Source organism: Hyperolius riggenbachi, chromosome 5 (genome assembly GCF_040937935.1).
Source record: "Hyperolius riggenbachi isolate aHypRig1 chromosome 5, aHypRig1.pri, whole genome shotgun sequence".
Taxonomy (NCBI): Eukaryota; Metazoa; Chordata; class Amphibia; order Anura; family Hyperoliidae; genus Hyperolius; species Hyperolius riggenbachi.
This window is the reverse complement of record NC_090650.1, coordinates 31,274,468-31,286,776: the sequence shown is the minus strand read 5'-3', so window position 1 is coordinate 31,286,776 and position 12,309 is coordinate 31,274,468. Positions and strand designations below refer to the sequence as shown.

Genomic DNA, 12,309 nt, shown 5'->3' with positions numbered 1-12,309 from the left:
TTGCGCCCCCCCATCAGAGCCCCCTTTCCCTCTAAGATCTTCATCCCTTCTCGTGTACATCTGTTAGGGTTGCCTGTGTTTTTGGGCGCGGGATATTGCTGAAGCTACTTTTTTTTAGAAATATCTCTTCTTATTCCCTCTCTGTCCTCTTTTCTAAAACTAAGCCAAGTGCGCCCTAAATACATAAGTTAAGTAGCCATGTTCCCCAGATAACAGAATACATTTGTTCTGAGGTCTGAGTGACGCAAGGCACAGGGGTAGGTTTCGGGGAGCAGCACAGGGGTAGGTTTGGGGGAGCAATACACAGGGGTGGGTTTGGCGGAGCAGCACAGGGGCAGGCATAAGGGCACAGCACAGAGGCAGGCATTGTGTCCATGGTGCTGTGGCGCCCATGGCATGAGCCATGCCTCTACCCCTCTAGATACACCTCGGGAGGGGGCAGCTGCTGACAGTGTCCTTGGGCGGTAAAGAGTACAAATCCGGCCCTGAGCTCATGTGCATGCCGCATGCATGGTTCAGGCACTGAAAAACAGTACAATAATACAATAACATTTGTAAAGCGCTTTTCTCTCATAGGACTCCAAGCGTATAGATATGACTCAGATCAATAGAGTTGAGGTTGGACTGTGTTACAGAGGAAATAGTCAGCTGTTCATAAATGTCATTGATGTAAGATTGTACGGGGAGTGATGCAGTTGGAATGAGTTCTTCAGGTATCCAGGAACCAGATTGTGCAAGGAATGTCAATAAGCCAATCTTAAACATTATATCGGTAGCCAGAATTGTATGCAAACGTGTTCTAGTTATTCCACTGCACATGCTGTAGCATTGGCAGCCTTATAGTGCCTGATTTTGAGGCCTGAAAAATGCTACCAACAGACAGACCCACCACTGATGGCAACAATCCCTGCTTCCATTCATCACTAGTTCCCGTCTGTTGACGTAGACTGTACATCCCCCCCTTCCGCAAAAAAAACCAAAAAAACAGTCCTGTAGTCTTTGTCAATTGCGAAAAATCACCAGAAACTTGTGACGCAAAATTGCAATCACTAGGCAATTCCATTTAGTGATCAAAGTGTGAACTAGACCTTAGACTTGGGTCTGTCCCACATAACCTGTTGAGTATTACTGTACCTGCAATACTGTGATCTGCCACAAGAGGTCATCAGTGCTCAGTTTGCACCAGCAGCCAGTGTGCCTATAAATATATGAATCTGACATGCACAGAACAGGAATTTTCCTTCTGATACTGAGATAGGGTTGGTTCACACTGGGGCGATTCTTAAGCGCTTTGCTGATCACTGGCGATCAGCAAAGCGCTGCTACTAATGTATCCCTATGGATATATTCACACTGAAGCGGTTGCAATTTCGATTAATCGCAAACGCGCTGCATGCAGCGTTTTGGGGGCGATTGCTCTGTCATTGTCATTCTACTGAACACTTGTTTAACCACTTCGCATCCAGACCTTTTTTCCCACTTATGGATTAGAGTTGGGCCGAACGGTTCGCCGGCGAACGTGGTTCGCGCGAACTTAGGTGGTTCGCGTGCGGGTACCGCACGCGAACCTTTTGCGGAAGAAGTTCGGTTCGCCCCATAATGCACCTGAGGGTCAACTTTGACCCTCTACATCACAGTCAGCAGGCCCAGTGTAGCCAATTAGGCTACACTAGCCCCTGGAGCCCCACCCCCCCTTATATAAGGCAGGCAGCGGCGGCCATTACGGCCACTCGTGTGCCTGCATTAGTGAGAGTAGGGCGAGCTGCTGCAGTCTCTCATATAGGGAAAGATTAGTTAGGCTTAACTTCTTCCTGGCTGCATACCTGTTCTGTTCAGTGAGCCCTCAGCCCACTGCATACCTGTTCAGTGATCCTGCCACTGCATACCTGTTCAGTGATCCTGCCACAGCATACCTGTTCTGTTCAGTGAGCCCTCAGCCCACTGCATACCTGTACTGTGATCCTGCCACTGCATACCTGTTCAGTGATCCTGCCACAGCATACCTGTTCTGTTCAGTGAGCCCTCAGCCCACTGCATACCTGTTCAGTGATCCTGCCACTGCATACCTGTTCAGTGATCCTGCCACAGCATACCTGTTCTGTTCAGTGAGCCCTCAGCCCACTGCATACCTGTTCAGTGATCCTGCCACTGCATACCTGTTCAGTGATCCTGCCACAGCATACCTGTTCTGTTCAGTGAGCCCTCAGCCCACTGCATACCTGTTCAGTGATCCTGCCACTGCATACCTGTTCAGTGATCCTGCCACAGCATACCTGTTCTGTTCAGTGAGCCCTCAGCCCACTGCATACCTGTTCAGTGATCCTGCCACTGCATACCTGTTCAGTGATCCTGCCACAGCATACCTGTTCTGTTCAGTGAGCCCTCAGCCCACTGCATACCTGTTCAGTGATCCTGCCACTGCATACCTGTTCAGTGATCCTGCCACTGCATACCTGTTCAGTGATCCTGCCACAGCATACCTGTTCTGTTCAGTGAGCCCTCAGCCCACTGCATACCTGTACTGTGATCCTGCCACTGCATACCTGTTCAGTGATCCTGCCACAGCATACCTGTTCTGTTCAGTGAGCCCTCAGCCCACTGCATACCTGTTCAGTGATCCTGCCACTGTATACCTGTTCTGTGAACCCGCCACTGTATACCTGTTCTGTTCAGTGGACCCGCCACTGTATACCTGTTCTGTGAACCCGCCAGGGCCGCCACTGTATACCTGTTCTGTTCAGTGGACCCGCCACTGTATACCTGTTCTGTTCAGTGGACCTGCCACTGTATACCTGTTTAGTGAACACGCCACTGCATACCTGTTCAGTTCAGTGAACCTGCCACTGCATACCTGTTCTGTGAACCCGCCACTGTATACCTGTTCTGTTCAGTGGACCCGCCACTGTATACCTGTTCTGTGAACCCGCCACTGTATACCTGTTCTGTTCAGTGGACCCGCCACTGTATACCTGTTCTGTGAACCCGCCAGGGCCGCCACTGTATACCTGTTCTGTTCAGTGGACCCGCCACTGTATACCTGTTCTGTTCAGTGGACCTGCCACTGTATACCTGTTTAGTGAACACGCCACTGCATACCTGTTCAGTTCAGTGAACCTGCCACTGCATACCTGTTCTGTGAACCCGCCACTGTATACCTGTTCTGTTCAGTGGACCCGCCACTGTATACCTGTTCTGTGAACCCGCCACTGTATACCTGTTCTGTTCAGTGGACCCGCCACTGTATACCTGTTCTGTGAACCCGCCACTGTATACCTGTTCTGTTCAGTGGACCCGCCACTGTATACCTGTTCTGTGAACCCGCCAGGGCCGCCACTGTATACCTGTTCTGTTCAGTGGACCCGCCACTGTATACCTGTTCTGTTCAGTGGACCTGCCACTGTATACCTGTTTAGTGAACACGCCACTGCATACCTGTTCAGTTCAGTGAACCTGCCACTGCATACCTGTTCTGTGAACCCGCCACTGTATACCTGTTCTGTTCAGTGGACCCGCCACTGTATACCTGTTCTGTGAACCCGCCACTGTATACCTGTTCTGTTCAGTGGACCCACCACTGTATACCTGTTCTGTGAACCCGCCAGGGCCGCCACTGTATACCTGTTCTGTTCAGTGGACCCGCCACTGTATACCTGTTTAGTGAACACGCCACTGCATACCTGTTGTGTTCAGTGAACCCGCCACTGTATACCTGTACTGTTCAGTGAACCCACCGCATCAGTGCGCATACCTGTGCAGTTAAGTGAACCCACCTACCTACGTGAGTGCACGCAGTGTGATATACCACTCCGTGCATACCCGATATGGACAAAACAGGTAGAGGAAGAGGAAGAGGTAGTGGCAGAGGCAGAGGAAGGCCACCCGGCAGGTCTGCGCGAGGTCGTGTAAATGTAATTTCGTGTGGACCTGGCCCACAGTACAGTGCTCGGAAGAAGGCACGTCCCATCACCTCCCAAGATTGTCAGGACGTGGTTGAGTATTTAGCGACACAGAACACCTCATCTTGCTCAGCCACCAGCGCTACTACTAGCACCACTTCCGCTGCATTTGACACTTCGCAAGAATTATTTAGTGGTGGTGAAATCACTGATGCACAGCCATTGTTACAGCCAGATGATTTTTCACCAGCTCATATGTCTGCGTTACGCGACAACACTATGGATGTAACGTGTAAGGAGGATGAAGGACCTACACGTTTGGATTTTTCTGAGGCAAGCGAAGCTGGGCAGGATGATTACGATGATGACGATGATAGGGATCCTCTGTATGTTCCCAATAGAGGAGATGAAGAGGGGGACAGTTCAGAGGGGGAGTCAGAGAGTAGTAGGAGGAGAGAAGTTGCTGAAAGAAGCTGGGGCAGCTCTTCGTCAGAAACAGCTGGTGGCAGAGTCCGGCACCATGTATCGCCACCTATGTACAGCCAGCCAACTTGCCCTTCAGCATCAGCTGCTGAGGTCCCCATAGTGCCCACATCCCAGGGTGGCTCAGCGGTGTGGAAATTTTTCAATGTGTGTGCCTCAGATCGGACCAAAGCCATCTGTTCGCTCTGCCAAAAAAAATTGAGCCGTGGAAAGGCCAACACTCACGTAGGGACAAGTGCCTTACGAAGGCACCTGGAGAAAAGGCACAAACAGCAATGGGATGGCCACCTGAGCAAAAGCAGCAGCAGCACACAAAATAAAAGTCACCCTCCTTCTCCTCTTCCTCCTTCAGGTGCATCATCTGCTTATGCCGCTTTCTCCCTTGCACCTTCACAGGCACCCTCCTCCACTCCGCCTCTGCCCTTGAGCGGTTCCTGCTCCTCTGCCCACAGCAGCAGTCAGGTGTCCGTGAAGGAAATGTTTGAGCGGAAGAAGCCACTTTTGGCCAGTCACCCCCTTGCCCGGCGTCTGACAGCTGGCGTGGCGGAACTGTTAGCTCGCCAGCTGTTACCATACCGGCTGGTGGACTCTGAGGCCTTCCGTAAATTTGTGGCCATCGGAACACCGCAGTGGAAGATGCCAGGCCGCACTTATTTTTCCAGAAAGGCCATACCCCAACTGCACCGTGAAGTTGAGAGGCAAGTGGTGTCATCTCTTGCGAAGAGCGTTGGGTCAAGGGTACACCTGACCACGGATGCCTGGTCTGCCAAGCACGGGCAGGGCCGCTACATTACCTACACAGCCCATTGGGTGAACCTGGTGGTGAACGATGGCAAGCAGAAAGCGGCGGACCAAATTGTGACACCTCCACGGCTTGCAGGCAGGCCTCCTGCCACCTCCTCTCCTCCTGCTACATGCTCTTCGCTGTCCTCCTCCTCCTCCTTGGCTGAGTGGCAGTTCTCCTCTCCAGCTACACAGCCCCAGCTCCGCAGGGCCTATGCTGCATGCCAGGTACGACGGTGTCACGCCATCTTAGACATGGCTTGTCTCAAAGCGGAGAGTCACACTGGAGCAGCTCTCCTGGCTGCTCTTAAGAAACAGGTGGATGAGTGGCTGACCCCGCACCACCTGGAGATAGGCAACGTGGTGTGCGACAACGGCAGCAATCTGCTTGCCGCTTTGCATATGGGGAAGCTGACACACATACCCTGCATGGCACATGTCATGAATCTAGTGGTTCAAAGATTTGTGGCAAAGTACCCTGGCTTAGCGGATGTCCTGAAGCAGGCCAGGAAGTTCTGTGGGCATTTGAGGCGCTCTTACACAGCCATGGCACGATTTGCAGAAATTCAGCGTAAAAACAACATGCCGGTGAGACGCCTCATTTGCGATAGCCCCACTCGCTGGAACTCGACCCTCCTCATGTTCTCCCGCCTGCTAGAACAGAAGAAAGCCGTCACCCAGTACCTCTACAACTGGAGTAGAACGAAACAGTCTGGGAAGATGGGGATGTTCTGGCCCGACAACTGGACAATGATGAAAAATGCATGCAGGCTCATGCGGCCGTTTGAGGAGGTGACCAACCTGGTGAGCCGCAGTGAGGGCACCATCAGCGACTTAATTCCCTACGCGTACTTCTTGGAGCGTGCTGTGCGTAGAGTGGCGGATGAAGCTGCGAATGAGCGTGACCAGGAACCGTTACGGCAGGAACAGGCATGGGACCAATTTTCATCAGACCCAGCTGTTTCCTCAACACCTGCGGCAGCACAGAGGGGGGAGGAGGAGGAAGAAGAGAGGTCATGTGCAGAAGATGAGTCAGACTCAGAGGATGATGAGCAAGGTGTTTCTTTGGGGGAGGAGGAGGAAGAGGAGGAGGGGACAGCGGCAGGAGAACAACCGCAGCAGGCGTCGCAGGGGGCTTGTGCTGCGCAACCTTCCCGTGGTATTGTTCGCGGCTGGGGGGAGGAGGTTGACTTACCTGACGTCACTGAGGAAGAGCAAGAGGAGATGGAGGGTACTGGATCCGACTTTGTGCAGATGTCGTCTTTTATGCTGTCCTGCCTGTTGAGGGACCCCCGTATAAAAAACCTCAAGGGGAATGAGCTGTACTGGGTGGCCACACTACTAGACCCTCGGTACAGGCACAAAGTGGCGGACCTGTTACCAACTCACCGGAAGGTGGAAAGGATGCAGCACATGCAGAACCAGCTGTCAACTATGCTTTACAATGCCTTTAAGGGTGATGTGACGGCACAACGCCAGCAAGGTACCACTGCCACTAATCCTCCTCCCGTGTCCACGCAGTCAAAGACAGGACGCTCCAGCGATCTCATGGTGATGTCGGACATGCGGACGTTCTTTAGTCCAACGCCTCGCCATAGCCCTTCCGGATCCACCCTCCACCAACGCCTGGAACGGCAGGTAGCCGACTACCTGGCCTTAAGTGTGGATGTAGACACTGCTGTGAACAGCGATGAGGAACCCTTGAACTACTGGGTGCGCAGGCTTGACCTGTGGCCAGAGCTGTCCCAATTTGCCATCCAACTTCTCTCCTGCCCTGCCGCAAGCGTCCTCTCAGAAAGGACCTTCAGCGCAGCTGGAGGCATTGTCACAGAGAAGAGAAGTCGCCTAAGTCACAAAAGTGTTAAGTACCTCACCTTTATCAAAATGAATGAGGCATGGATCCCGGAGGGCTGCTGCCCGCCCCAAGACTAAGTCAGTCCCCGCACACACAGCATCTCTGCCTGCACGCCGTGTGACTGGCTGCCTGGCCTGCCCCAAGAAGACTAAGTCGCTCCCAGTCCCTCCACACAGCATGTCTGCCTGCAGGCCGCTTGACTACCTTCTCCGCCACCACCAACAGGGTCCGGGACTCCAGGCGGATTGCTGAATTTTTTAGGCCGCTGCTAGCAGCGGCCGCTGTAATAATTTTTCGGGTGCGTGTACATGACTGCCTAATTTTTCTGGCTGCACTGCGGGCAGCTGCAACAACAAAAGAAAAGGCATGTACATGCGCCCATTCCCCTTCGTGATCATTACCTTGCCGTAGTGAAGGGGCTTGCGTATCACAATGGAGCAATGACCGGCGCCTAGATGAGTGTCTCGGGGGGCACACCCACGATAATAAGGTCGTTGCCTCATTGTGGTCAGACCAAATTTGATCAGCTGGACAGTCACTGTTCTGTCATTCAGCTACATCAGCCAGGTGACCATATGGGCTGTAAAGCCACCAAAACCTGCACTCTCGCCATGGTGCGCGCACCAGTCCAGCACGGCCGTCACTACACAAACAGCTGTTTGCGGTGCGTTACACGATGAGTTTGGTGTGTCAGTGTGAAGCAGTACCTTAATTACACTACCTGATTGATGTATACACATGCAAGATGTTTGAAAGCAAGCACTTTAGGCCTGTCATTTAACATTCAATGTGATTTCTGCCCTTAAACGCTGCTTTGCGTCAAATCCAGATTTTTCCCGGGGACTTTTGGCATCTATCCCACTCCGCCATCCCCCCCTCCAGGTGTTAGACCCCTTGAAACATCTTTTCCATCACTTTTGTGGCCAGCATAATTATTTTTTTTTTTCAAAGTTCGCATCCCCATTGAAGTCTATTGCGGTTCGCGAACTTTAACGCGAACCGAACCTTTCGCGAAAGTTCGCGAACCCGGTTCGCGAACCTAAAATCGGAGGTTCGGCCCAACTCTATTATGGATTAGTCACCAGAGCTGTTTCGACAGTTTAGCTATGTCCTTATCTAATCAGCAATAACTTTATCCCTACTTACGACACAGAAATAAAAAAATACATATTGTTTTTTTCAAGACAAACTAGGCTTTCATTGTATGCCATTTTTTTCCCTCAAACAATTTTGTTTTCTATGAATTTTAATGGGAAAACAAAGAAAAAAATAGAAAAAAACATTTATTTCTCAGTTTTACCAATTTCAGTTTAAAAATAAAAAGTGCTACTGTAGATCAAAAACACACATTTTGTTTGGCTATTCTTACTGCTTATCACAAAACTTAGATTATATTCCGGTCACAATTTATGGTGAAGATATTTGATTCTGAAATAATGCTACAGAGTGTGTAAGTATTTTTAATAGTAAAAATCAATCTCATTAGCTCAGGAAACATATATTCCAATTAGTGCTGCATCAGATAGTGCCAGAAATGTGCACGGGAGCAAGCCCAATCCTGCACAGCACTGCTTCTGCTACAAGACGTATATCTACTGACTTGTGGCTTAGATGAAGTCACAGAGGACATAGATCTACTGACTTGTAGATAAAGTGGTTAAGGTCTATGGCTAAAAGTATTAAATACAGAGGATCCGCAGGATATCCAGGCAACTAGTATTGCTTAAAAGTAAGTAAATATGGCAGCCTCTCACTGTCATTTAAAGGGAACCAGAAGTGAGAGAGATATGGAGGCTGTCATATTTATTTCCTTTTAAACAATGCCAGTTGCCTGGCAGTCCTCCTGATCCTATGTCTCTAATACATTTAGCCATAGACCCTGACCAAGCATGCAGCAGATTAGGTACTCTGACTTATGTTTTACTGGATTAGCCATATGCTTGTTCCAGGGTTTTGACTCAGACACTACTTAATGCAGAAGATCAACAGGGCTGCCAGGCAACTGGCATTGTTTACAAGGAAAGAAATATGACAGCCTCCATATCCCTCTCATCTCGGGATTCCTTTAAATGCTGCACGGCTGCTCTGTCTCTAGCGCCGCTCACTACTTCCTGATTAGCGGAAGTAGTGAGCGGCGCTGAAGACAGAGCAGCCTGGCGGCATGTGAACCTCGCATGGAGCCCAGAAGAGGAGGTGGGTTTTTACTACGACCGTTTTTGCTGCCATAAACATGCAATAGAAAGGGGAGCACAGGGGGGGGGGGGGGGGGGCGTGAAGAGAGGGGGAGGAGTTGGGCGCGGCTGAGTCCCAGTGTGCTCACTGCTCCCCTCCTCCATCACTGCACCCCGCTCCCTCACTGCGCACCGGTAGAACATCCACCTCGCCCGTTCCTAGAAACGGGGCTGTATACTCACACATACCTAGATTACATTACATAACATTAAGCTGGTGTAAGGTCGGGACTTACCCTCTGTGACATGTGTCTCCTGCATGTTGCCCGGCCGGTGCTGCAGGATGAGGAGGACGAGTAAATAATGAGAGCAGCCCTGACTGATCCTGGTCACCATGGTGGGATATTGGGGTCGCCTCACCAGGTTACCCCACACTCTGGCATGAAGCCCCAGAGGTGGAGGAACGCTGAGTGTAACTCTCAGCCAAGTGGTCACCCACCTGTGAATAACCTGGCGTTCATTCTCCTGGGACGCTGCTTTTATCTGACCAATGGGAACAGAGTCCAATTCTCTGAACTTGTGGGAGGGGCCAGAGGTTTGTTCCCCTTTGCAGAGTGCAGGGTGGGGGGATGTTAGTCCATGCGGTCACAGAGGAAGAATTTGCAGATATTGATCCGGAGAATCACACTGAAGGTATTTGGACACAATGGTGTCATCATTTGTCAGCCATTCATTTGTCAGTCAGTGTGCTTCAGGGAAGAGGAACACAGCTCACTTACCCAATTTTGTTATATCACATAGAGGCCCTGAGCTACCACATAAATAAGGGAAATAAAGTCACAATATGGCAACTCTCCTTCCCAGATGCGTACTGGCATGGCCATGAGCAAATTCCGTTCCGCCAGAATTGCGGAATTCCGCCAGCGCCAAATTCCGTCAGCCATTACATTTCCGCGGAATTCCGCATTCCGGCGGAAAAATTAAAGTAATCGCAAATGAAACCTTGTTTATGCTAAATTGTAGCCCATGGGACCTAGTGGCTGTTCCCCCGATAATTTTTTTTTTTTTTGCAGCAGGAGGGGTCGCTTATGCCATAGGACCTAGCGGTGGTCCCATGGCGGTCATTTTGGCACCGCAGGAGGTGTCACTTACGCCATGGGACCTAGCGGTGGTCCCATGGCGGTCATTTTAGCGCCGTAGGAGGTGTTGCCTAAGCTATGGGACCTGGCGGTGGTCCCATGGCGGTGGTTTTGGCGACACAGGAGGTGTCGCGTAAACTTTGGGACCTGGCGGTGGTCCCATGGTGGTGGTTTTTGCGCCGCCGGAGGTGTCGCGTAAGCTATGGGACCTGGCGGTGGATCCATGGCAGTGATTTTTGCTCCGCAGGAGGTGTCGCGTAAGCTATGGGACCTGGCGGTGGATCCATGGCAGTGGTTTTTGCTCCGCAGGAGGTGTCGCGTAAGCTATGGGACCTATACAAAATGGTTGGGATAGGTGGGAGAGCTAAGGAGCTGGTTGCTAACATAGGATTGATTGGTTTTTGTTAACACTGTAATTGGTGCTGAAATAATTCCGATTTTCATGCAGAAATCCGTTTGGGTGGTTTTTGTAAACCTCTGATTGGTGCAGAAATTCCTATTTTCATGAAGAAATCCTGTTGTTTTTACTTTAAACTTCTTCTAGGGGCTTCCTTGTGATTGGCTAACAAAATTCCGCATTCAGCCGGAATTACGCATCGCTCCGCGGAATTTCCGCTATAGCGCTAAGGCAATTCCGTTCCGACGGAACGGAATCACCAAATTCCGGCCGGAATCGCGGAAAACAGAATTCCGCGGAACGCGGTGAGCATCCCTAGCCGTGTGCCCCCATCGTGCTCTCCCTGCCGAGAGCGCTCTGTGCCTGCACACTACACACCGGTGGACAGCTGAGGATCGAGGCGGCCCAGAAGGAGGGTGAGGGGGCCAACGGCCTGAAGAGGGCTGGGGGAAGCACCAGGTATGTATGGATAGGTTTTTTCTTGTTTCAGGTACAGTCTAAACCTGGGACCTCCAGAAGCTCGCTGCTGCACTCCCATAGAAGAATGAGCATGGCCACACTGTGCAGTGCAGCCAGCAGAGCCTGTCAATGGGCTTGGACTGCACTGGAATGGCCAGGGGTGTTCTAGCCCCAAAGATCAGTGGCACGTGCCCCGGATGACCTCACAGAGCATGCCCCACAGAGGCACCACAGCACCCAGCATGGTATTACAGCACCCAGAGTGCCCCATTGAGGTACTATAGCACCCAGCATGACATCATAGCACCCAGCATGACACCACAGCACACAACAATGGAGGGTATGCTGGGTGCTATGGTGCCTCTATATGGTCATATTGGGTGCTGTAATGCTGTTCTAGGTGCTGTGATGTCTTTATGGGGTCATGCAGGGAGGCGTGGTTCTTCTATGGAGGCATGCTGAAAGTTGTGGTGCCTCAGTGGGTGGCCTGTGGAAGCATGGAACCCCCTTCCAGGCTCCCACCCATCCAAGAGAAGGTCAGGGAATGCTATGGGGGGACTGGCAGCAGGCCAGCTTGCCCAGCAGAAAGCCAGACCAGCCAGCACAGAAGCCAGTTAACTCCTGAGATTAGCGACAATATTTGTTGCTATCTGGGAGGTAAACATTGAGGAGAGGAATTCCCTGTTTAAAACGCCCACCAGGGGCATTCCTACAGGGTTTACAGAGCTGCCATTGGGCAACTCTCTCTCCTTAGCCACGCCCCCTCCCGCCTCCCTACACGCTATGAGAGACACACAGTCTCTCAGTGCAGCATCATGACCCAGAGGTCACGCAAGTGAAAGTGGACCATTGCGACCCACAGGAGTGGCAAGGAGCGGCAGTTTTTGCGGCTACCTGATCTGCTCGGCCCTGCACATCAAGTAGCCTACTTTTTTTTTATTTTTTAAAGGCCAACCTCAGGCTCTCTATAAGTGACACAGCCTATTTATGTGATATGTTGGATTTATTTTAATGGAGAGGGAAGCTTCCACCAACATTTTGCTGGGCAGGCCTACTTAGATTGCTGTTAAGTTCATGTAAATTTGGCTCCCCCCATGACCACACCCACATTGTGTTGCATGGCCAC

General features: G+C 51.2%; 1 protein-coding gene across 2 annotated transcripts in view; it reads right to left on the bottom strand.

Moving 5' to 3' along the window:
• LOC137518084 (protein HEG-like) overlaps window positions 1-9,690 on the bottom strand; it is a 54,333-nt gene extending 44,643 nt beyond the window's left edge. For both annotated transcript variants that reach the window (XM_068235379.1, XM_068235380.1), the window contains exon 1: window positions 9,485-9,690. In XM_068235379.1, the coding sequence (XP_068091480.1) occupies window positions 9,485-9,584 (100 nt within the window). In that variant the 5' untranslated portion in view covers window positions 9,585-9,690. The remainder of the gene's footprint in view (window positions 1-9,484) is intronic.
• Between the last annotated feature and the right edge of the window lie 2,619 nt (window positions 9,691-12,309).